Source organism: Westerdykella ornata (assembly GCF_010094085.1).
Source record: "Westerdykella ornata strain CBS 379.55 unplaced genomic scaffold EI97scaffold_4, whole genome shotgun sequence".
Classification (NCBI taxonomy): domain Eukaryota; kingdom Fungi; phylum Ascomycota; class Dothideomycetes; order Pleosporales; family Sporormiaceae; genus Westerdykella; species Westerdykella ornata.
In genome coordinates, this window is record NW_022986854.1 from 1,422,969 (window position 1) to 1,442,965 (window position 19,997).

Below are 19,997 nucleotides of genomic sequence, written 5' to 3' on the forward strand. Positions count from 1 at the left end.
GAAAGATGTTCCGATTGCTCACCTGCAGTCATGCTATGATTAGACTATGTGAGCAGGTCGCTGGAGGGTAAGGTTTCACCCTTACTGAAATCTACCGTTAGCTGGACTAGGAATGAGAACTGGCAAAGACCAAGCCTCCATATCGGCATCGCGCAAGGCGAAGGATCATCATTTCCTCATCGCTAAAGGTGGTATCATATGTATCATGCGGCATACAAGCCGCTTAGTCCGTTCTAGTTGTCCCGTGCCAATGAAGGCATCTTGCCCGTCACGTCTAACTATGCTGCGTGCGGATGTCTGCGTGGACATCACGTGCTATAGCGGGAGGAGCCCAGTGAAAAGCACTGAAAAACGACCGCGAGAAGTCCAGGAGAGGCCAGCAGCCGGCAGTGCGATAGCGAGCGAGGCCGAAGCGGCAACCTCCTGACTGTGGAGCCAGGACGCTGGACCCTGATTTTGAAAGTTTGAATGGAAACACCGTCGACTCCCGATGTCTGCCTATGACGAGGATGCGTCGTCATCAGATGCCTTCTCCTTTCCCTTGCCATGATCGGCCTGCTTCTTGTCGTCCTCGAGATAGAGATTGTGTTCATAGATGTAGTCGACGACCTTATCGGGGATATAGTAACGGATGCTCTTGCCGCGCTTCCGGAACAAGCGGATCTTGGTCGAAGAGACATCATTCTGGATCAACTGTGGGATGACCCGAATATTGTCTCTCCACTGTTGAAGGCTGGCGAGTGCGTCATCTAGACTGGTCAGCCGAGATGCAAATCATGCCATAGACGTCAATTTTCAGTCATACCTATATCAGTTCCCGTACGCTCGAGGATGAAAGCGCCGTAATGGCCCAGGATTCGCTCCAGATCCTCATGTGCCCAAACACCTGACGTTTGTTAGAGTGGGGTCCATCCCATAGATTCCGGACGGGCTCACCTGGAGTGCTCATCGTTTGTATCAGGTCGGCGCCGGCAAGAAGCGCCACATGAATGGGTCGTCTTCCGCCATCTGCCGTGGCTATTCCCTTCCTGACCTCATTGAGTTCATAGTCAAAATGGTCCAGCACCTTCACGGTGGGAAGGTATTCCTTGTGCAGCGGCTCCCACGGGTCTACGGCTATCCATTGCGAGCTGTCCTGCACCGCGATGCGAGTCATGTTTATCCTGTGATGAGCGGAAGCCAAACCGGCCTTCTTGTATGCGTCGCCCACGGGACTGAAGAAACCTCCAACCACTTCGAAGTCGGTCTCGAACTCGCAGTAATCGGCTGCTTCCTCGAACATGCGCAGGTGGAGGTTTGTAGGCGGGGAGAAGGAGCCGCAAGAGACGAGGACGAGCGGTGTCTTGTTCGGGTTGGAGAGCACTTTCTTCATGCGGTCGTCGGGAAAGGTGTAGTTGTCGAGGGTCATGGTTTCGGCGGTGTTGAGCCCGGTGGTGAGAGCCGGTTGGCCCGCAGGGCCGTTGGGAGGGGTGGATATGGCGGCGGCAGTCATGTTGCGGAGAGCGATGGGATGTGGTGAGATGTGGGTGAAGGAAGGTATGTACAAGTATAGGTAGTGGCCACTGCGATGGATGATCAGCGAAGGCGGCACCAGCGGGGCACGAAAGATTAGGTCAGGCTTACCCGTCGTACTTATAGATGAAGAGCGAGCGATCAGAGGAGGGCCAGGCAGAGACAGATTTGACTTGTCTAAAGGAGTGACTAAGGTGTAGCAGGGGGATGGCACAATGACGCGGGGGTATTCAGGCAACCCGAATTCCCGAGAGTGGTGAATGAGGTGCTGGAGGTGAGATGTGGCGGGGTCTGGCGGTGCAGCAGAGAGGCCAGACCGTTCGGCTACCTGTTTGGACTTTTTCCAAAGGGTGGCGAGGGGGAGACGATGATGAGCAAAAGTTTGGAGGCAGGGAGCACCATAAGCTATATCTATGCGGACGGGAAGTTTGCGGATTACTGGTTTATTAGCACGTCAGTCTAGGGGATGGGAGAAGTGGCACCGGGAAGCAATGCCGTCGTTCACCATGGAAGCACCTCTGTGCCAAAGCCGCGGCCGTGGGAGTCACAGAAATGCCTCCCCAAAAGAGAGGACCGGTAATTAGTAATAAAGGATCTGGCTTGCGCGATTCTTGTTTGCGGGCAAAATGTTTCGTTTCCCATCCCATCCGAGGATGCGCTGGAGAGCAGTCTGTGATCTGAGAAACCCGAACGTTCCGACTTCGGATGAAATGGTCACGTGAGCTGTTTTCTCAGAATCGAGCTGCTGCACCAGCATAAAAATTCGCAAATTGGAGGTCTAGCTTATAATCACCTGTAACATTTTGTTTGAATCAGAGTGGTATGCGGCGGACCTGGAAGTCCATGGGCTTCAGCTTGCAGGGCAGAAAGAGACAACACGTGACGTACTTCCGCTTTCAAAACAACCTTATGTTGGAACTTAGGTTGGAGCGCCACAGTTTGAACTCCCGTTCCCCCCGCGCTTCAAGGCTGTGGCTGGCCCTGGGAGAGGGAGACTAACCATGACATCTGAACTTCCAGCGTCCGTCAGAGTTGGCCGGGATAGTCTAACTTTGTAGCGATTTCCCGTCATGCAGACCTCGTAGTAGATGTTGTACATTTCCACGGTCTGTTGGACGACCCATGAACCATCAATCCGATTCTACTGTGTACACAGTAGATACTGCAGACAGGGCATTCATCAATGGCCTTTTGGGGCTTCCCTTTCCCCATTCGGACATATGCTTGTGCTTGTGCTTGGCAAGGCGAGGCGGACCCTGCCATCTATCGTCGCTCAGATGCTCCTGCAACGCGCTTTGCGACTCTGGAAAACCGCAAAGCTTCAAGAAGCAGACGTCGGCTTCTCCACGGACAAGTCCCTCGCTCTTAATAACTACGGCGTGCTATCCCCCACCTGAGAGACTCCGCTCCACCTGCCAGCACATGACATGCGAGTCGCACAGTGCCCACCGCACTCCCAAGCATCTGAACGTCTCCGCTAAAAATAAGCGGGTCCCAAACGCCATCGCTATCATCTCCAACTCCCAGCTTCTCTGCCTCGACTCAACAAGTCTGCCAACACCCACCTACCACCACACCCTCCTTTCACTGCTGCTACATCACCACCCACGACCCCCTTTCACTACCGCGCAACCTCCGATCCTCCCTCCGTCACCGACAGTCCACCTGCTCCCGCGCCCGCGCCCGCTCCGTCCCTCACTGCTCTCACTCGCACGGCCTATGGCGTGGCTACGGCGCTCTTAATGGAAAGGGAACGTCGGCCTCCATCTGGTTTCCGTCGCGGCACGTCTCCCTCTTCTTCATCGCCTCCTTCCAGGTAAACCCCGCCTTCTCTTCTACCTCCCAACCCAGCCTCCACCACAACCACAATCCCCCACGACTTCCACTTCCGCACCACCTGTCGTCACCGCGCCTTCCTCCAACAACCACATCACCCAAGCCAACCCGCACCATCCTGTCTCATCGCCGCTCCTTTCAGCTCACCCCGCCCGCACCACACCTTTGTTGCCAGTCGGCCTGTGTCGACCACACAACTCACACATGTCTTCTTCCAGACTCACTCGTTCCGCTGCGAGACGCACTGCGGGTGCGGCTAACGGATCCCACCTCAACGATCCCGCCCCTCCTCCACCTCCTCCACCTCCGCCTGCCGATCCTCGACCTCCTTCACGTAAACGCAAGGCCGCTGCCCGCGAGCCTACTCCCGAACAAGCTCAGGATACCATCCCTGCACAACGTGCCCGTGGCGGACGTAGCAAGCGATCCCGCCTTGACACAGACGCCCCTCTTCCTGCTTCGCGGTCAAAGAAAGGCAAGGCAAAGTTAGATACGAGCATGGAGCCGGGGTACGTCTCAAGTGATTCATTTGGCTACAAGCCAGGCAGAGAACTGACTTTTGCTAGTCCTTCAGGGGAGCCTTCCGAGCCTATTCCAACCGAGACCCCGCAAGCTTCAGCTTCCGCCCGTGGTAAGAGCGGCCGCAAGAACGCGGGTCAGGGTACTTTCACCGAAACCAGTCCTGCATATCTCCATTCTGACCCATTTGCAGCATCTGCTACGCCAACCTCTTCCGGCCGCGCCTCCAGGAAAACCCCTACCAGCCCAGCGAAAGATGTGGATATGGAGGAAACACCTGGTGCAAGAAACGAAGGGCATGAAATGGATGAAGACAGCCACGATGAAGGTGCACATGGCGCATGGGATGAGGATGACGAGGATGACTTTGACCACACTTCGGACCCTTTCAGGGGCCTAGCAAATATCCCGGCGTTGCGTGCCTTCACTGGTATATACTCCGGTCAACAGGCTAGGTTCCGAAAGTACCTGGAGCAGCTGAGGAGCAAGGATCCCTCTCTCCAATTCATTGCTCTGCAAGAACTCTCCGAAACGTTGCTCCTGGTCCCCGAAGACGCTTTAACTGGAAACTTCCCGTCGGATCAGTTCGTGAAAGAGCTGGTGGCCCTAATGGAGCCGAGCGAATTCGGGGAAGAAAATCCTAACCTGATGCTCCTAGCTTGTAGGTGCCTGGCGAATTTGATGGAAGCCATACCCGCTGCCACTGCCAACGTCGTATACGGGGGAGCTGTCCCCGTGTTGTGCTCCACTCTGCTGCAGATGCAATTCATCGATGTGGCAGAGCAGTGCCTAAGCGTAAGTGTACAGCATCACCATGCGACTCCCACTAACGCCATTCTAGACTTTGGAGAAGATTTCGGTTGAGTTCCCGGCTTCGATTGTGCGAGAGGGTGGTCTTAGTGCCTCTCTGTCGTACTTGGAGTTCTTCCACACCAGTACGCAGCGTACCGCTGTCACCACGGCCGCTAATTGCTGCCGTAACATACCAGAAGACTCTTTCGACACCGTGCGAGATGTCATGCCCATTCTCAAAAACATTCTGAGCAATTCGGACCCAAAGGTCGTGGAACAAGGCTGTATCTGCATTTCCCGAATAGTCCAGAGCTTTAGGCACTATGACGGGAAGCTTGAGGAGCTGGTCAGTCCGGACCTTCTTGAAGCCATTCTGAGGCTGCTATTGCCTGGCACGACCAATCTCGTCGGCGAAAATATCCACACCATGTTCCTTCAGGTCCTTGCTTACACTGCCCGGGCCAGCCCAAGCCGATCAGCGGAACTCTTCAAGATGAATATCGTCGAGACGCTGTTCCAGATACTGACCGGCGTCTCGCCGCCTCCCGCCTCGGACAATACCCCCACCAAAATCGACAGCATCATGGTCATGCAAGCCTTGATTCACCGGCCAAAGGATCAGGTCTATGAGACACTCAACGTTATATGCGAGCTGCTGCCAGATGTTCCGAAGGACGGTTTACACTATTTGGAAGGCCTCTTCGACGCTGGATATCCGGGTACTAGGCATCCTCCCTTATCCCGTGCCGGCAGGTCTGCAAACGAGACTCGCATCAAACTTTTGGAGGGTTGCAAGCCAGAGGTGAAGCGGTTCGCAGTAGTCCTCTTCCCCACTTTGACCGACGCGTATTCAAGCACGGTCAATTTGGGCGTTCGACAGAAGGTTTTGACAGCACAGCTGAAGATGCTCTCCAACCTTGACGTGGATATCCTCGAGGAAGCTCTCCGCACCGTGCCGTACGCCTCCTACCTGGCAGCCATCTTCTCCCAACAGGATCATCCCAGCCTCGTCACTTATGCGCTGCAAGCCGCGGAAATCCTCTTAGCACGGCTCGGATCAATTTATCGGTATCAATTCTATCGTGAAGGTGTTATCTCTCAGATATCTGCCCTCGCCGAGCGACCGCTCAAAAACTCTGCATCCCTTCCAGTGCACGTGCAACGCGGAGGTGGTGATTCCGACACGGGCGACAATGAAACCGAAGACGGTGTAGAACATGCCGGCGGCGAGGATTCCGTAGTAGAGGTTCTTTCGGAACATGAGGAGGAAGAGCACGAGGCTGACCACGACGAGGAGGAGCACGAGCATAGCGATCATCACGGTGAGGAGGATGATGACACCGAATCGGATTCATCCTCTGGCGGATATTCTTCTCAACCGATGCCGAACATTGAAGACATTATTACCCTTCGAGCACGGAAGTTTATCGAACTTCATGAGAATGAGAGCGTAAAAGAAGTGAAGGAGAAAGCCTCGAGAATCATGGAAGAATTGAAGTCATTAGCCAACGAGCTCCGGAGGTGCGTTTTGGAGAAGGGAGCGGCAAACTGCAAAGAGCTCTTCACTCGCCTGGCCGCCCACTTTGATGGAGATGCATTGGATGGAATCACAACTTATGAGCTGATGACGTCGGGTATCGTCGATGTCCTGCTGGAGATCTTCGAGCCGCGCCACGGCGTTGACGTCCGATCCGTGTTTCTCGAAACCTTCATGGGCTCCTCCACGGCGAACACAGTGAACCCCAGCGGCCACTCTTCCCCGGAGACGCCATTTAGCGTCTTGGTGAGCAAATTGCAAGATCTACTCAGTAGGGCCGAGCATTTCGAAGTCGTGACAGTCCATCAGAGTTCTTATGATGGCCGGGCGAGTGCTGCTTCGGTGCTGACCAAACAGGTACGGCTGAAGTTGGTGGGCGACGAAGACTCGGGAGTTCCTAAAGCTTACCGCAACATCCTTGTCTCCATCCATGCCATTGCTACATTCAAGGCGTTGGATGACTATCTTCGGCCACGCTTTAGCCTTGCTGAACGGCCGCGTTCCAGCAACAGAGATACCCTTGCAGCATATGCCGCTGCGCTTGCCGGTGGACGTGCGCTACCCCCACCGCAGACGCCTCAGACGCCCGCAGAGTCGAGAAGTCGGTCTTCGACGAAGAAGCCATCCAAATCAAAACCCTCTGGCTCTGCTACTGACGGCCAAGCTGGCTCAAGCTCGGGAGCTCAGCAAAAGCCCCGTCGTTCATCTCGACGTCAGCAGACGCAGGGGCCTCCTCCACCACCTCCGCCGCCCCCAGCTCCTGCCCAGGAACCGAGCAACCAGGAACCACTTGAGTGTGCAGACGAAGAACGGCTTTCTGATGAAGACTCCTTGGACGACCAGGCAGCCCTCAATGCGCTGGTGGACGACTTGGATGATGCGATAGAGGAGGACGCACCGGACCCATCGGCAGTGAATGTGGAGGTTGCCTCGACAGGCAAAGTCACAGCACGTAAAGAGGACGGTACGCGGATTGCCACGCCAGTGCAGGGCCAAACACCGGTTCGATCCTCCCCAGCGGAGCGCGCTCATAGCGCATTGCGCGGCCAGCCTCCACCCTCCCTTGCTGGGGCCGCAGGCTTGCGACAGGCCCTCGGTGGTGTGTCTGGTTTGCTTTCGCAAGTTGCAGCCGCTCAATCCACGCCTTCAGATTTCCACCTCGAATTCAGTATCAACGGTCGCCCCATACCCCATGACACGACGATTTACCGCGCAGTACACTTCAGTGATGCTCAACCTGGTGATGGATCCCACCGGACCGTGTGGAATGCCATTCACACGATCAATGTTCGAAAGGTTTCTGGGCCGGCCCCTACCGAGTCCAGCCTATTCGCAGCGCCGGAATCTTCCACGCCCGGAAAATCCGGGCTGCCGACGTCCTTGGACCAGAACCCTGTGGCTTCCGGTATCCTTCGATTGTTGAGCATTCTCCATGGCCTCAACTGCAACCTTGACGATGTAGTCATTGACAAGGGGGAACATCTAGTATTCCATGCAGAGCCCTTGTCTCAATTCGTCAACCCAAAGCTGACCGCAAAGCTGAACCGGCAGTTGGAGGAGCCGTTGATCGTTGCAAGCAACTGCCTGCCTTCTTGGAGTGGAGATCTCGCCCGTTACTTCCCATTCCTCTTTCCCTTCGAAACGCGACATCTGTTCCTTCAATCAACGGCTTTCGGTTATTCCCGAGCGATGAAGAGGTGGCAGAACTCGCAGACGACTCAAGATAATGGGCGCCATCGCGACGATCGGACTGCATTCCTCGGTCGCCTTCAACGTCAAAAGATACGTGTATCCCGAACGCGTATACTGGAATCCGCTTTGAAAGTCATGGAATCCTTTGGCTCGTCTCCGGCCAGTCTTGAAATCGAGTACTTTGACGAAGTGGGCACCGGTTTGGGACCGACATTGGAGTTCTACTCTTCGGCATCGAAAGAGTTTTCCAAGAGAAAGCTCAAGCTTTGGCGGGAGAACGAGACGGACGAGAATGACGAATATGCGTTCGGAACTCGGGGGCTTTTCCCTGCACCAATGAGTGCCGCTTATGCAGAGACAGAAGAGGGCAAACGTCACCTGCAGCTGTTTAAGATGCTTGGCAAGTTCGTTGCACGTTCAATGCTAGACAACAGGATCATTGATGTCTCCTTCAACCCAACCTTCTTCCGCATTGGGGACGGTACGGCACCCGTGGCTCCCTCCCTGGGAGCAGTCAAGTCCGTCGATCGGGACCTTGCACGGTCGCTCAAGCTTCTCAAACGCTTTGCGCAAGCCAGGCAACAGATCGAAGCGGACAGCACTTTAAGTGAAGCAGAGAAGATGGAAGCCAAGTCAAATATCAAGATTGATGGCGTGAGCGTTGAAGATCTAGGCCTTGACTTTACCGTTCCAGGGTATCCCATCGAACTGATCGAAAACGGGGAGCAGCAATCCGTAACCATCGACAACGTCGATCTTTACGTGGAGAAAGTTATTGACTACACACTTGGCTGCGGAGTGCAGCGCCAGGTAGATGCCTTCCGCGCGGGCTTCTCCCAGGTGTTCGACTACTCGTCCTTGAAGGCCTTTACGCCGGATGAGCTTGTCATGTTATTTGGGCGAGTAGAGGAGGATTGGTCCGTTGAAAGTATGTATCATGCCCCAAACCTGCGTTTCTACCCTTACTAACGCCTACAGCACTCATGGATGCCATCAAGGCCGATCATGGCTATAACCTCGACAGCAAGACTGTTCGTAACTTGCTCCAGGTCATGAGCGAATATTCCCCCGCCGAGCGACGCGACTTCCTACAATTCACTACTGGCAGTCCAAAGCTGCCCATTGGAGGTACGCCGTCTGACTCCTTGCATTGCATCATCGCTAACGCTTCCTCAGGATTCAAGAAGCTACATCCCATGTTTACCGTTGTGTGCAAGCCCAGTGAAGCGCCATTGACATCGGATGATTACCTTCCCAGCGTCATGACTTGCGCCAACTATCTCAAGATGCCGGACTACAGCACCATTGACGTGCTTCGGCAGAAGTTAGCCGTGGCCATTAAGGAGGGCCAGGGCGCGTTCCATCTTTCTTAAGACGATGTGATAGGTTCAGAGACACCAATGTTTTGCTGGGGATAATGGATTTGGCATACGGCTGTCGAGCTGGGGCTCTCCACGACTCCGTTTTGCCGATGTATTTCTAAAGCATGGTAGTTCGTTTGGTACGTCGGTCATTTTCTTTTAAATCACAGTTACAGAATGGGAGAACTGCATACCGAGGTGGATCGGAATAGGCGTTATCGATAGTGCTTTTGTAGTTAATACGGCTGGAAACCCGCTCCAAGGGATGTAGAGTAGACAATTCCGTCGTGCCAGTATATCTCCTGTGTAAGATTCAGACTATCTACTTCAACTGTCTTCCTAGGTATGTTCCCACCTCATTCGATCTTGGACGCCAAGCCTCCATGCCGCATCACCAGCCACACTGTCCTGCAGTATATCAACGAAGCAACACCTTCCCCGCGCCCAAGTTTCAAGCAAACCGCTACGGGTTGTTTCAACCAACGCTCTGTGCAAACCTACACTCCTTTATAGATTGTTCAGCATGCAATTTGTACTGCCTCCTATTCGACGCCTAAATTGCACAACCCAATATGGATGAAGATCTCCAGCTTCTAGAGGTGCATTCCCCTCCCTTGTAGTCACACGGCAGCCACAGGCTAACCCGTCACCCAGCAAGAGTATTGTCCAGTAATAGACCCAACTGTCGTTTACGCCATTTACTCTGATTTTGCGGGTACCGATGATGCGCTCCAATCAGCGAGAGAGCTACTAGACGGGCTCAAACAGGCGGCGTTGGTGCAGCAGCAAACGGACTTTGATCCTTCTGGAAGTAGTGGGGATGGCGGCGCAATAATAGCGAATTCGAGTAGCAGGACGGGATCGAATGATACGGAGGATTGGACATCAACGGCTGAGGAGGGGGTTTCGCAGACGACAGACGAGTCGAGGGAAGGAGGGGTCTACTTTCGACAGACGGAGAGTTATGATGCTGCGGATAAGGAGGCGCTGCTGGCGGAGACGTTTCCGGGCGTGCGACGCGACCTCGTGAAGCATATCCTGAGAAAGTGTGGTGAGGACCTGAGTCGCGCGACGGATGAGCTGCTTAACCATGTCTTTCTGGCTGAGGCGGAGACGGTGTCGGCCGAAGAGTTGGTGGTGCCCAAGGGAATCGATGCCTTTTTCGAAGAGCACCATGTGCCTACGCGCAGCAGGAAGGGGAGGAAGAAGAAGAACAGGAGGGATAACGGCAAGATTCACACCGCGAGCGCATCGGAGTCGGATGTCCCTTCCTCCCCAACGAACAACCCGTGGTCAAATGGAAACAGCCAGATTGAGCTCATCGCATCTTGCACGAACATGTCAACGGCAGCGATATCGTCCCTCTATCACCGAAACGGCGCATCAATACCAGCTACTATAGGCGCCCTCATCGACGAGAATCTCGCCTCCAACAGGAGCACCGAGCAGCCCGAACCAGGACTCATCCAAGACGCCATCGCCCTCGTCGAAACCTTCCCCAGCATAGAGTTGGAGCACGCAGTCGCTCTCCTCCGGCTTACCTCTCCCTCCACCCCCAACGCCCACGAACTCGCCAAAGCGCTGCTTACCCCTTCCTCCTCGAAGTCCTCCACCTACATCAACAGGACGATCATCCCACACTACGCGCCCCTCCGCCTTACAGATACAATCCCTACTACCTCGCTGTCTAAGGAAAACCTCCCCCCACTCGCGCCCTCCCTAAGCCCATACACCACCTCCTCCCTCTCCATCGCCCGCTCGGCCGCCTTCACGCAAGCCTCGTCTCTCCACCGCAAGGGCAAATCCTCCCCGCTGATGAAGAGCGCAGCAGCGTACTACGCCCAACTAGGCCGCGACCTCTCGCTGCACCTGCGCGCCGCCTCGGCGGCCGACGCCGACGCCCTGGTCGCCAGCCAGTGGGTGCCCGGGCAGATGCTCGATCTGCACGGCGTGAGCGTCGCGGATGCGGTGCGGATCGCGGAGACGAAGGCGGCGGAGTGGTGGGAGGGGTTGGGCGAGGAGAGGGTGCCGGGCGGTGGGAGGAGGGGCGTTGGAGACGGGTACCGCATCGTGGTGGGGTTGGGGAGGCATAGTGAGGGGGGGAGGGGGAAGTTGGGGCCTGCGGTTGTGAGGGCGTTGGTTAAAAGGGGTTGGAAGGTTGAGGTGGGGACGGGGGAGGTGCGTGTTATTGGGAGGGGGAGGAGGTGATTGTTGGAAGGAATGGGATGTGGCATGATAGGAGGTGGGATTTGCACTGCTGAACTGGAACTTCGTGTATCTATCGCTCATTTTGTACGTTCGCTCCGTGAGCACTGGATGCCGGCATCATCTCCAACATGGTTAATCTCTCTCCGTCGTGAGAATCTATGCGTTTTAAATTAACTACATATTATAGATGCCTTGTTGTATCATATGTTCGGCATGCCTCCAACTCCTTCAGACCCGGCGGAATCATGTCTAGTCCTTGCTTAATTGAACACAATATGAGACTTGATACCTGGGTATACAGTATATCCCCACGGGTCACCGATGAGCCTCACTCATAAGCGGTTAGCGAATCGGCGGAGATGCAGATGCAGATGCCAAGAGCCTACTTTCCTAAGCTAGAGCTTCTATGGGAGCTTTGTCCCAACTTCGCTCAGTGCTGGCCCCAACGCGACGACGCGTACAGTACGCCTCTATACCTCCCAGGGATGTCCGAATCGACGTGAAATAAATCTCAGTCGAAGAAGATCTACATCATGGAGGACGACCACGAGCTCGAGGAGAACCAGTTCCACTCTTTGTTTCCCAACCCACCGCCATTCTGGAAGAGCTTCACGGCTGAGAACCTCGCGCGGCTCGATGAGATTAAGAAGGGTGCTCAAGGGGGTGCTCAGGATGGCAATGCAGATATGTCTACAATACAAAATGCCGCCACAGAAACATCTACGACCCAGCTCTCCGCCGCTCAGCTCCTTACCCTCCCAGCCGAACTCCGGTACCTTGTCCCGCCCGCGCCGCCCGCAGAAGACAGCGAGTACCGCGTCTTCAACATCCCCACCCGGATCCGCGGCATGGACCTGTTTCAAAAGAACCTCGAGTCCATGAAGCGCGACATGGAACAAACCGGGCTATTCCCTGGGTGGGAATACGAGCAGCTGTTCCCCTCGCGACCTCCCTCCTCCGACAACGGGGCTTCAGAATGGACGCTGGACAGGCAGCAATATCTACTACGCTTCCTCCGCTCGATCCTGCTCAACTTCCTCGAACTCCTGGGCATCCTGGCTACGAATCCCGCGTCCGACGACGGCGAGCAGAAGATGAAGGATATCTTGACGCTGGTCGCGAATGTGCATGCGCTGGTCAACGAGTACCGGCCGCATCAGGCGCGGGAGACGCTGATCCTCATGATGCAGGATCAGGTCGAGAGGAAGAAGGCGGAGATTGAGGCGGTGAGGCAGGTCAAGGGGAAGGTGGCGGCGGCTTTGGCGGAGCTGGAGAGGAGTGCGCCTGGGAGGGAAGCTGGGGTTCTGCGGGAAGATGAGGTGGTTGTTGAGCCGGAGGAGAAGAGGCGCGAGATGCAGCGGCGAATGTGGTATGCGATGGATGAATTGCTGGGACGTTGAGGAGGGTAGCGCCAGCGTGATTCAAGTTGCCTTGAGGGCTGGAACATGGCGCCGTCTCGAGACTCGCTATGGTCTACTTCAGCTTTCGGATGGTCGCGCAATGTCTGGACGATCGGTCATGTGAACATTCCACAGAAAGCTCGAGCTGCACCTGACCACCCACACCTCCAGTTGACCTTGGATTCCAGTCTGGGAATCGCCAAGACCAGGCGAACCATCAACACTCCTCCGCCGCTTCCATCCCCTTTTTGATAAATGCCCTCCCATACATACACTGGATACACTGGGCGCTTGCATATTCAGAAGGAGCTGTTTTCGGCAAGAGACAACCGACCTCGATTCCCTCAAATACCACTCGCTCCCGCTCTCCCTCCTCATCTTCTTTGTCTCCCCATGACATGGGCTTCTGTTTGCATCAATTCTCTACTGTATCTTAACTTGTCAGCATTCTGCTTGTCATTCTTTCGTCTCTACACATTAACTCACCAGTCTTTTCGCCTCTACACATCGACTCGCCATGGCACCCAAGCGCATCATCGTCTTCTGCGACGGAACGTGGTGTGGAAGAGAGACCGGTACCACGACTAACATCCTCGCTTTGGCCCAACTGGTCGGCACTGTCCGGTACAGCACAGTGCCCGGCACGGAGCCCACGGTCGTCCACCCCATTGAGCCGCGTCAGAAGAACATTGCAGCCGGGTACCAAGAAGGCGTGGGTCTGAACAAGACTTTCTTGGAATACCTTTGGGACGGTGTCACGGCCTCGACTATCGGTCAGGAATGCATCTCCGTCTACCGTTTCCTCGTCGACAACTACTCGTCCGAGGACGACGAGATCTGGCTCTTCGGTTTTAGCCGGGGCGCCTATACGGTCCGCAGCGTCGCCGGCATGATCAACAACTGCGGCCTTCTCAAGAAGGACCAGACTCCTCCCGTCACCGACTCGGAGCTCTCCGTCCTCTGTACAGAAGTGTACCAAACCTACCGCAGCCCCCTCCCAATCGATCACCCCAAATCCCCTCGCTGCAGGCAACTCCGTGACGACTCCGACCACGTCTGGCAGAACAAGCGGCCGGTCCGACTCATGGTGTGTATCGACACGGTCGGGTCCATGGGCATCCCGCGCTTTAACGCCGGCGTGGGCTTCGACTGGCCCGACTTCTACGACCACTACGTTTCCACGGTCGTGAAGGAAATGTACCACGCCCCCTGCCTGCACGATCGCTTCTGGATCTTCCAACCCTGCCTGGCCTACAACGACCCCTCGACGGCCGAAGTCAAGATCCACCAGACGTGGTTCCCGGGCTGCCACTACGACGTCGGCGGCCAATCGTTCCGCTTCCTGCGCCGCAATCCCGTCAACACTTTGGAGCGGTGGCTCGGCGTCCTCCCCGCCGCGCTGAGCAAGCCCGTCTACCCGAACCAAGTCATTTCCAACCTCGTCCGCAGGTGGGCTCTGACGGCCATACGCGACGTCGAAGACGCAGACGGCAGGGACCTGCTCCTGGACCGCGCGATCCCCAACATCGAGCGCGTCATCGCCGACTTGACGAGGAGGATTGCGATGCCCAAATCCCAGCAGCCCCTCGGGCCTACGGGGTCCGGGGACGTGTATGGCGAAGCTAGCATTGTGGGGTATGCGCCTGGCGGGCTGCTCCTGGCTCCGCTCGTCAAGATGGGAGATGCGGTTGTCGGCGCGCTGAATTTGGTCAAGCCGGGCTTGGGCGGGGACGTGAGGGATTTGGTTGGGGTGAAGAGTTTGCTGGGGTTTTGGGGGTATACGAGGGATAGAAGGGTCCCTGGGAGTGCGCATATGCGGAGGGGTGAGGGGGTTGGGAGGGAGGGGGGCGAGGGCGAAGGGATGGGGATGGTGGCTGTCGCGGATGTTTATCCTTATAAAGAGGAGGAGGTGTTTGCCAAGGGGAAGGATAGGGTGGTTTTCTCGGTGGAGAAGAATGCGCGGTTGGATAAGGAGAGGTATCCGAGTCGGACGGAGGAGAATTGGAGGGTGTGGAGGAGGGTGATTGGGGTGTGAGGGTGAGGTGCTTGATGGGGTGCTTGATGGGGTGCATGGGTGATGGAGAGAGGTTGCTTTTCTTTTACTGGGTATGTTTGGATAGAATAGAGTTTAACTCTCCGTGTATTCCTTGGATAATGATAATGAAGCGGTTCGTTTCCAGATGCCAATGTATACCTAGGTATTATCCTTGTGTGAATGAAGAATGACACCCTTCTTATGCACATAAAGACTTCGAGCTATCACGGGTTTTGATAGAGATCCCTCTCCGGATCCTCCTGACAGCGACCAATGGCGTACATCAAGGACCAATCATGCAGTCGTGAGTGGATTCAGGATGAAAGGGCCATAGCCAGGAGATTTCCTGCAATCTAGCACGATTCAAGCCAAATCCATGGCTATCGGTCGCAATCATAGACACGGCAATGGAAGGCCACCCATATATGAAATCCATATTTGACGGGACCTACGTGACAAAATTCGCGCTGGATTACGATTACAGCAACCTTGACAGGGGCGCTGTTGGTAGGACCATGGCCTTTGTGGTTTCCTCAAATTGGTTCAACGGGGCAAATGGTTAAGTGACAAAGGCAAAGAGAGAGGCCTTGATAGATAAGACCAAACCGCCATATTCGACTGAACACCCGGAGATCCCCGTCGCTTGCAGTCTAAACATTACGCCGCTGGCCATGCATACGTACCCAAATCTCGGATGGCAGGAGATTGGTGGGCCTCTGATGGAGAGGATTAGGTCGCAAGACTTCATCCATGGCTTTGTGGGGGACAACACCCTCTTAGAACACCGATTGGTGGAATCCGAAACCTTTCGGGCACTTTGTTGCACGAGGCGAGTACCATGTATTTATGCTGTCAGTTGGCTTTGGTGACTCCAACGTTTTAGTTGATGCATACCATTCAGGGCGGTGAAGCAAAGGATGTCCATGATGGTGAATGTTATGGCTGGAAGAACGCCCACAAACAGAAACTGGCGTGTAATCCGAGTAGGTCGCATGCTTCACGATTCAGATGCTGGATGCATCAGAGTCCTAAACGTCGTACTAATGACCGAGTATAGGTACACTCAAGATGCTGGCGTTTGCCATGAGACTTTGGAAATTGGGGTACTGGGTTGGCGAAGATGGACTGCCTCAGAAGATTTGAGGTTTAGCTCTCCGTCACAGCAACACGCAGGTAGATGTTATTGAGGCGGTTCGCAATACAAGGTTCAAAATTAACAAATTGCAACACTTGGAACAATGCGAAATGGCTGCACTTCTTTTGCGTAGGAGCTTTCTTCGGCTCCTTATTTGGATCTGCTTTTCCCCTAACAATGGCCTGCAGCACGGATATTCCAAACAACGTCATTGGTGTTGGGCTCGAAATTTTGTTCAAACTTCATCTTATCACAGACCGTTTGCCAGTCATTTCGGCGATAAGTAATGACCAGCCGCGCCTAGTTCCAGTGGACGCGATGCCATCCCCAGTTCCAGCGGAACGGTCCGGGTCTCTTAGTTGGCACTGGACGCGGAGCAGGAGGAGCCTGCTCCTCACTGTCATCATCGCCGTTTTCCTCGTCCTCTCCATCATTCCCAGCACCTTCACCTTCACCATCTCTTTCCGGTACAGAGCCAGCTGCAGTCGGGGTAGGCGTAGGTCGAGCAGAATCCGTAGAAACAGGCGTCGAAATGGGAGATGCCGGCTGTGTCTGCGTAGGCGACCCAGCGCCCTGCCCCGGACACGCACCCCCGAGGACATTCAGTCCCTGATCCTCGGACTTAATCAAGGTCGACAGTTTGACTCCGGCTGGGGAGTCGCAGTTATTTCGTCCATACTCGATGTTGAACACTGCCTTGTTCTGATCCGTAAACGGCTTGTATTTTGCGCATTCTCCTGGATATTCGTGGCACTGCTCATTCACGGCGAAGTCGACGCTATTGACGACTTCAGGGATCATGTCAACTGCATTCTTGAGGCCAATGGCCAGGTTATTGTCCTTGGAGACCTGCGCCATGAATTTGATGTACTCGACATATTTCGATTTGGGATGATTGAAACCAGTGTCGTTGTCCTGTAAAATGTCAATGATGAAGGCTTTACAGACTCGAACTTCTGAGGAATCGACTTACGAATCCATCAACATTATCCGGGTCCACCGCATCACAACCGGCTTGCGCAGCCATCTCAATACGAGACTTCATAATATTCCTCACATTCGGCGACGTAACATCCAACCATAACTCATCAGGCCAATCGCCATTGGGTCCTCCCGAGACAGCACTGCCAGTATCCGCATCTTGGAACTTGCCGGCATCTTCGCGCCAGCCTTCTCTGGTGCCGGCGGAGAAGTAGCAGATGACTTTCTTGGATGTTTTCAAGTCGGCAATGGTCTCCTTGCTCGTATCGAAGAGGTCGATGTCAATGACTTGGAAGTTGTCGTCGGCGGAAGAATCAATGCTGTTAGTATCTCCTCCCTTACTGAGGAGAATATCCCATGAACTGCCAGCTGGGAAGGTCGCGGTGCCAGCGCGGGAAAAAAGACCGGTGGGATGGGCGGCTATGCTGCGGATTGAGCTCGCGAGAGCGAGGATGGAGAGCAGAGACATGATTGCAGGAGTCAAAAAATACCCTATAGATCAGAGGTTGCGAAGTGAAAAGGTTCGTCCAACGACACGGAAAGGTTTCTGGTTCAACCAGTTTGAAGAGAATGAATGGCAAAGGAGTGGACGCAACGGCTGGAGTGTGCGATGCGGATCCCCCACTGCAGCGTCTGGCTGCATACATATATATGAACGTTAGGGGAAGCGTATGCATGAGTTGACTACCTTTGGTACCGCGGCAAGGCGAGGGGGAAGACTCGGTAATCAGAAGGCCTCTATTTTCTGTCGAAACGGAATGCTAATCTCGAAATATGCCACCCAGCTCATCTACAGCAGTGATGTGCAAACCAGAGAGGATGTCCCGGGCTCCTTTGGTTACCTACCCGGACACCTGCAGTCATCTTCAACATGCCACCAATGGATTTGTCGCGTGCTCCGCTATGTTTGAAACAATGGGAAATTACCGACATGCTTGTAATCGGAGGATGTGAAGAGCAATAAACCTCACGCAGCGCCTGGAGATTGAATCAGAGCGGGACGTCACCTTTGGTATTGCAGTACCGGCAGCGGCTTCGAACACTGTCGCAAGGGACTCTCCCACGACACCGGCTTGAGCCGAACATAATCCTCCAAACTGTCCACAATATCAGCCGCCACAGACCCAAGGATTGCTGGAGAAGCTTTACACGTGGTGGCGAAAATGAGTAGTGATGCATGATAATTAGCCCGGTCAACTGCCGGGCGAGTTGTAAGCGCCGCGTACTTTATATGAAATCGGGAACCTATTTAAGAAGCGCTAAGCATGGATACTCTGCATGTATACCCAATGACACATCAAAAGTGCATGGCCGTGCTATGTGTGAAACACTTTCCACTGCTGTTATTCGTGATGGTAGAAAGCGAGTAGGGAGCACGCTACGGTATGACATCACCTGCCGAAGCGTACCGTCGTGCTGTTAGATTCGATTAAACTAACTTGTACATTGTTTTCTTGTGACCTATACGTAACAAAATCTATCCGATATGACTTTGAGGTTCGACATGGGATCTTCGAAGAGGTGGCCACATATTGGCACTAGGCTACTCGCACGAATTTGAGGGACACGACACCTTGGCCTAATTGCTTCCCAAATTCATTACGTCGGTATATACGCTGCATTTCAAGGTGTGGCGGTGTGTAGATCACCGCTTCACCCATTTTGCGCTGTTGTAGCGACACTGGCGATGTGCTGCTTGTGTCCGTGCTATAACCATCTAATATCATTCCTACCCTCAGAAGCACCCATGCGCCATTCCATATCTTCCAACCCGTAAGGTCCTGATACCCAAACTCAGTCACCACTTAAACTTGTGCCGGAGCCCCCGTTCCGTTCTCCCCAGAAGCCCCACCACCTGTTATGTTTGCCACAAACTCCTGATACCGAAAGACTTCGCCGCGATTGATGCCTTTGCCGCCTTTAGTGAATGCTCGCCTTCCGCTGAACCCCTCCACGACCATATCAATCTCCCTTTCAGTTAGCTTTCTCTCCCCCGGTTCAGGTGCAGTGTGTAGTAAGGCGTCTTTCAATTCAGCCAAGTCAATCTGCCCATCATCACCGTCATCAAAAGCCTCAAATGCAGCGTTCAGCTCGCTGACATGCGACAACCCGGAAAGCAAATCCGAAAGCGTATTCAAATAGGTCGCCAGATTGATCGATTGTGAGTCGTGGAAATACGACGAGAGAGTGGCGGGCGTGGCAGTCAGTCCCAACTGCGATAGCATGTCTGCTACATCTGAAGCGTCCACGCTGCCATTGTTATCTCTGTCTAAAACGCTGAATGACTCTCGCATGCTGTGAAGTAGTGGAGCGGGTATCTTTGACAGCGCATCGCTTGATCCGGGACGATGGGCAGGTACTGGCCTTGTTGCTGGTCTCCCTACGGAGGGCGTGTTTCCGGGACTTGGGGTTTCGAAACGGGACGCGATAGATGCCGTGTTCATCGGCCGTACGGTGTGCTGTGTTGAGGAGGAAACTTGGCGTGTAGGTGACCGTGGAGGTTCTGGATTGGCCAGCGTCCCACGAGTACTTAACCATGGCGGAGGTTTATTCGACGCATCGCTCGTTGCGGCGTCGCGGGCAGGCGTGTGCGAAGGTGTTGGGGTTGTTGCGACAGGCTTGAGCGGCGAGCTTGAAGGAGTGGTTGCTGCTACTGGTTTCAAAGGGGAGCGACTGGGCGTAGTGTCCACGGGCTTCAAGGGTGAGCTAGTAGGTGTTGTGGGCCGGACTCCCGATGGCGACTGTGCGGACGAGTTCTGGCGTCGAAACGGTGATGTGCGAGGGCTGTTGAATGAGAGCGGTGAGGGCTTATACGGCGTCGGGGTCGTCGACTATGCAGACATTAATCACAGAATAGGTCAGGAATTTAGTATCTCGTACCATTTTGACTGATTTCTTTCACGCAGATAGGTGCGGGCGAAGTGATGTAGCGCTCATCGTGGTGTTGATGATGTTTGTCTTGGCGGTTGTTCACCCCGGCAACCTGACA

The 19,997-nt window shown here is 54.6% G+C and overlaps 7 protein-coding genes across 7 annotated transcripts; 4 read left to right on the forward strand and 3 right to left on the reverse strand.

The window, feature by feature from the left end:
• Window positions 1–342: 342 nt before the first annotated feature.
• Window positions 343–1,725, reverse strand: EI97DRAFT_228161 (nicotinamide mononucleotide adenylyltransferase 1). The gene is made up of 3 exons (XM_033793927.1): window positions 937–1,725; window positions 806–886; window positions 343–749 (listed from the first exon to the last, which is right to left on the reverse strand). The coding sequence occupies exons 1-3, from the start codon at window positions 1,490–1,492 to the stop codon at window positions 499–501; spliced, it is 888 nt and encodes a 295-aa protein (XP_033656674.1). The 5' UTR covers window positions 1,493–1,725; the 3' UTR covers window positions 343–498.
• A 1,679-nt stretch (window positions 1,726–3,404) lies between these two features.
• EI97DRAFT_228258 (uncharacterized protein) lies at window positions 3,405–9,557 on the forward strand. The gene is made up of 5 exons (XM_033793929.1): window positions 3,405–3,857; window positions 3,915–4,662; window positions 4,709–8,816; window positions 8,867–9,016; window positions 9,065–9,557. Exons 1-5 carry the CDS (start codon window positions 3,553–3,555, stop codon window positions 9,259–9,261), a joined length of 5,508 nt encoding a protein of 1,835 aa, XP_033656675.1. The 5' UTR covers window positions 3,405–3,552; the 3' UTR covers window positions 9,262–9,557.
• Window position 9,558: 1 nt separating this feature from the next.
• On the forward strand, window positions 9,559–11,548 carry EI97DRAFT_228226 (uncharacterized protein). The gene is made up of 2 exons (XM_033793928.1): window positions 9,559–9,848; window positions 9,904–11,548. Exons 1-2 carry the CDS (start codon window positions 9,822–9,824, stop codon window positions 11,455–11,457), a joined length of 1,581 nt encoding a protein of 526 aa, XP_033656676.1. The 5' UTR covers window positions 9,559–9,821; the 3' UTR covers window positions 11,458–11,548.
• A 463-nt stretch (window positions 11,549–12,011) lies between these two features.
• On the forward strand, window positions 12,012–12,848 carry EI97DRAFT_357069 (uncharacterized protein; the record flags this gene model as incomplete). The annotated part of the gene is made up of 1 exon (XM_033794912.1): window positions 12,012–12,848. A coding segment is annotated over one exon (837 nt), but the record flags the coding sequence as incomplete, so codon positions are not given.
• A 526-nt stretch (window positions 12,849–13,374) lies between these two features.
• Window positions 13,375–14,892, forward strand: EI97DRAFT_372266 (uncharacterized protein; the record flags this gene model as incomplete). Its single annotated transcript, XM_033795336.1, has 2 exons — window positions 13,375–14,662; window positions 14,717–14,892. 2 exons carry the CDS (start codon window positions 13,375–13,377, stop codon window positions 14,890–14,892), a joined length of 1,464 nt encoding a protein of 487 aa, XP_033656678.1.
• A 1,810-nt stretch (window positions 14,893–16,702) lies between these two features.
• Window positions 16,703–17,375, reverse strand: EI97DRAFT_343364 (uncharacterized protein; the record flags this gene model as incomplete). The annotated part of the gene is made up of 2 exons (XM_033794753.1): window positions 16,703–16,942; window positions 17,001–17,375. Coding segments are annotated over 2 exons (615 nt in total), but the record flags the coding sequence as incomplete, so codon positions are not given.
• Window positions 17,376–18,813: 1,438 nt separating this feature from the next.
• EI97DRAFT_414293 (EF-hand) lies at window positions 18,814–19,939 on the reverse strand (the record flags this gene model as incomplete). Its single annotated transcript, XM_033796824.1, has 3 exons — window positions 19,889–19,939; window positions 19,699–19,839; window positions 18,814–19,626 (listed from the first exon to the last, which is right to left on the reverse strand). The coding sequence occupies exons 1-3, from the start codon at window positions 19,889–19,891 to the stop codon at window positions 18,814–18,816; spliced, it is 957 nt and encodes a 318-aa protein (XP_033656680.1). The 5' UTR covers window positions 19,892–19,939.
• Between the last annotated feature and the right edge of the window lie 58 nt (window positions 19,940–19,997).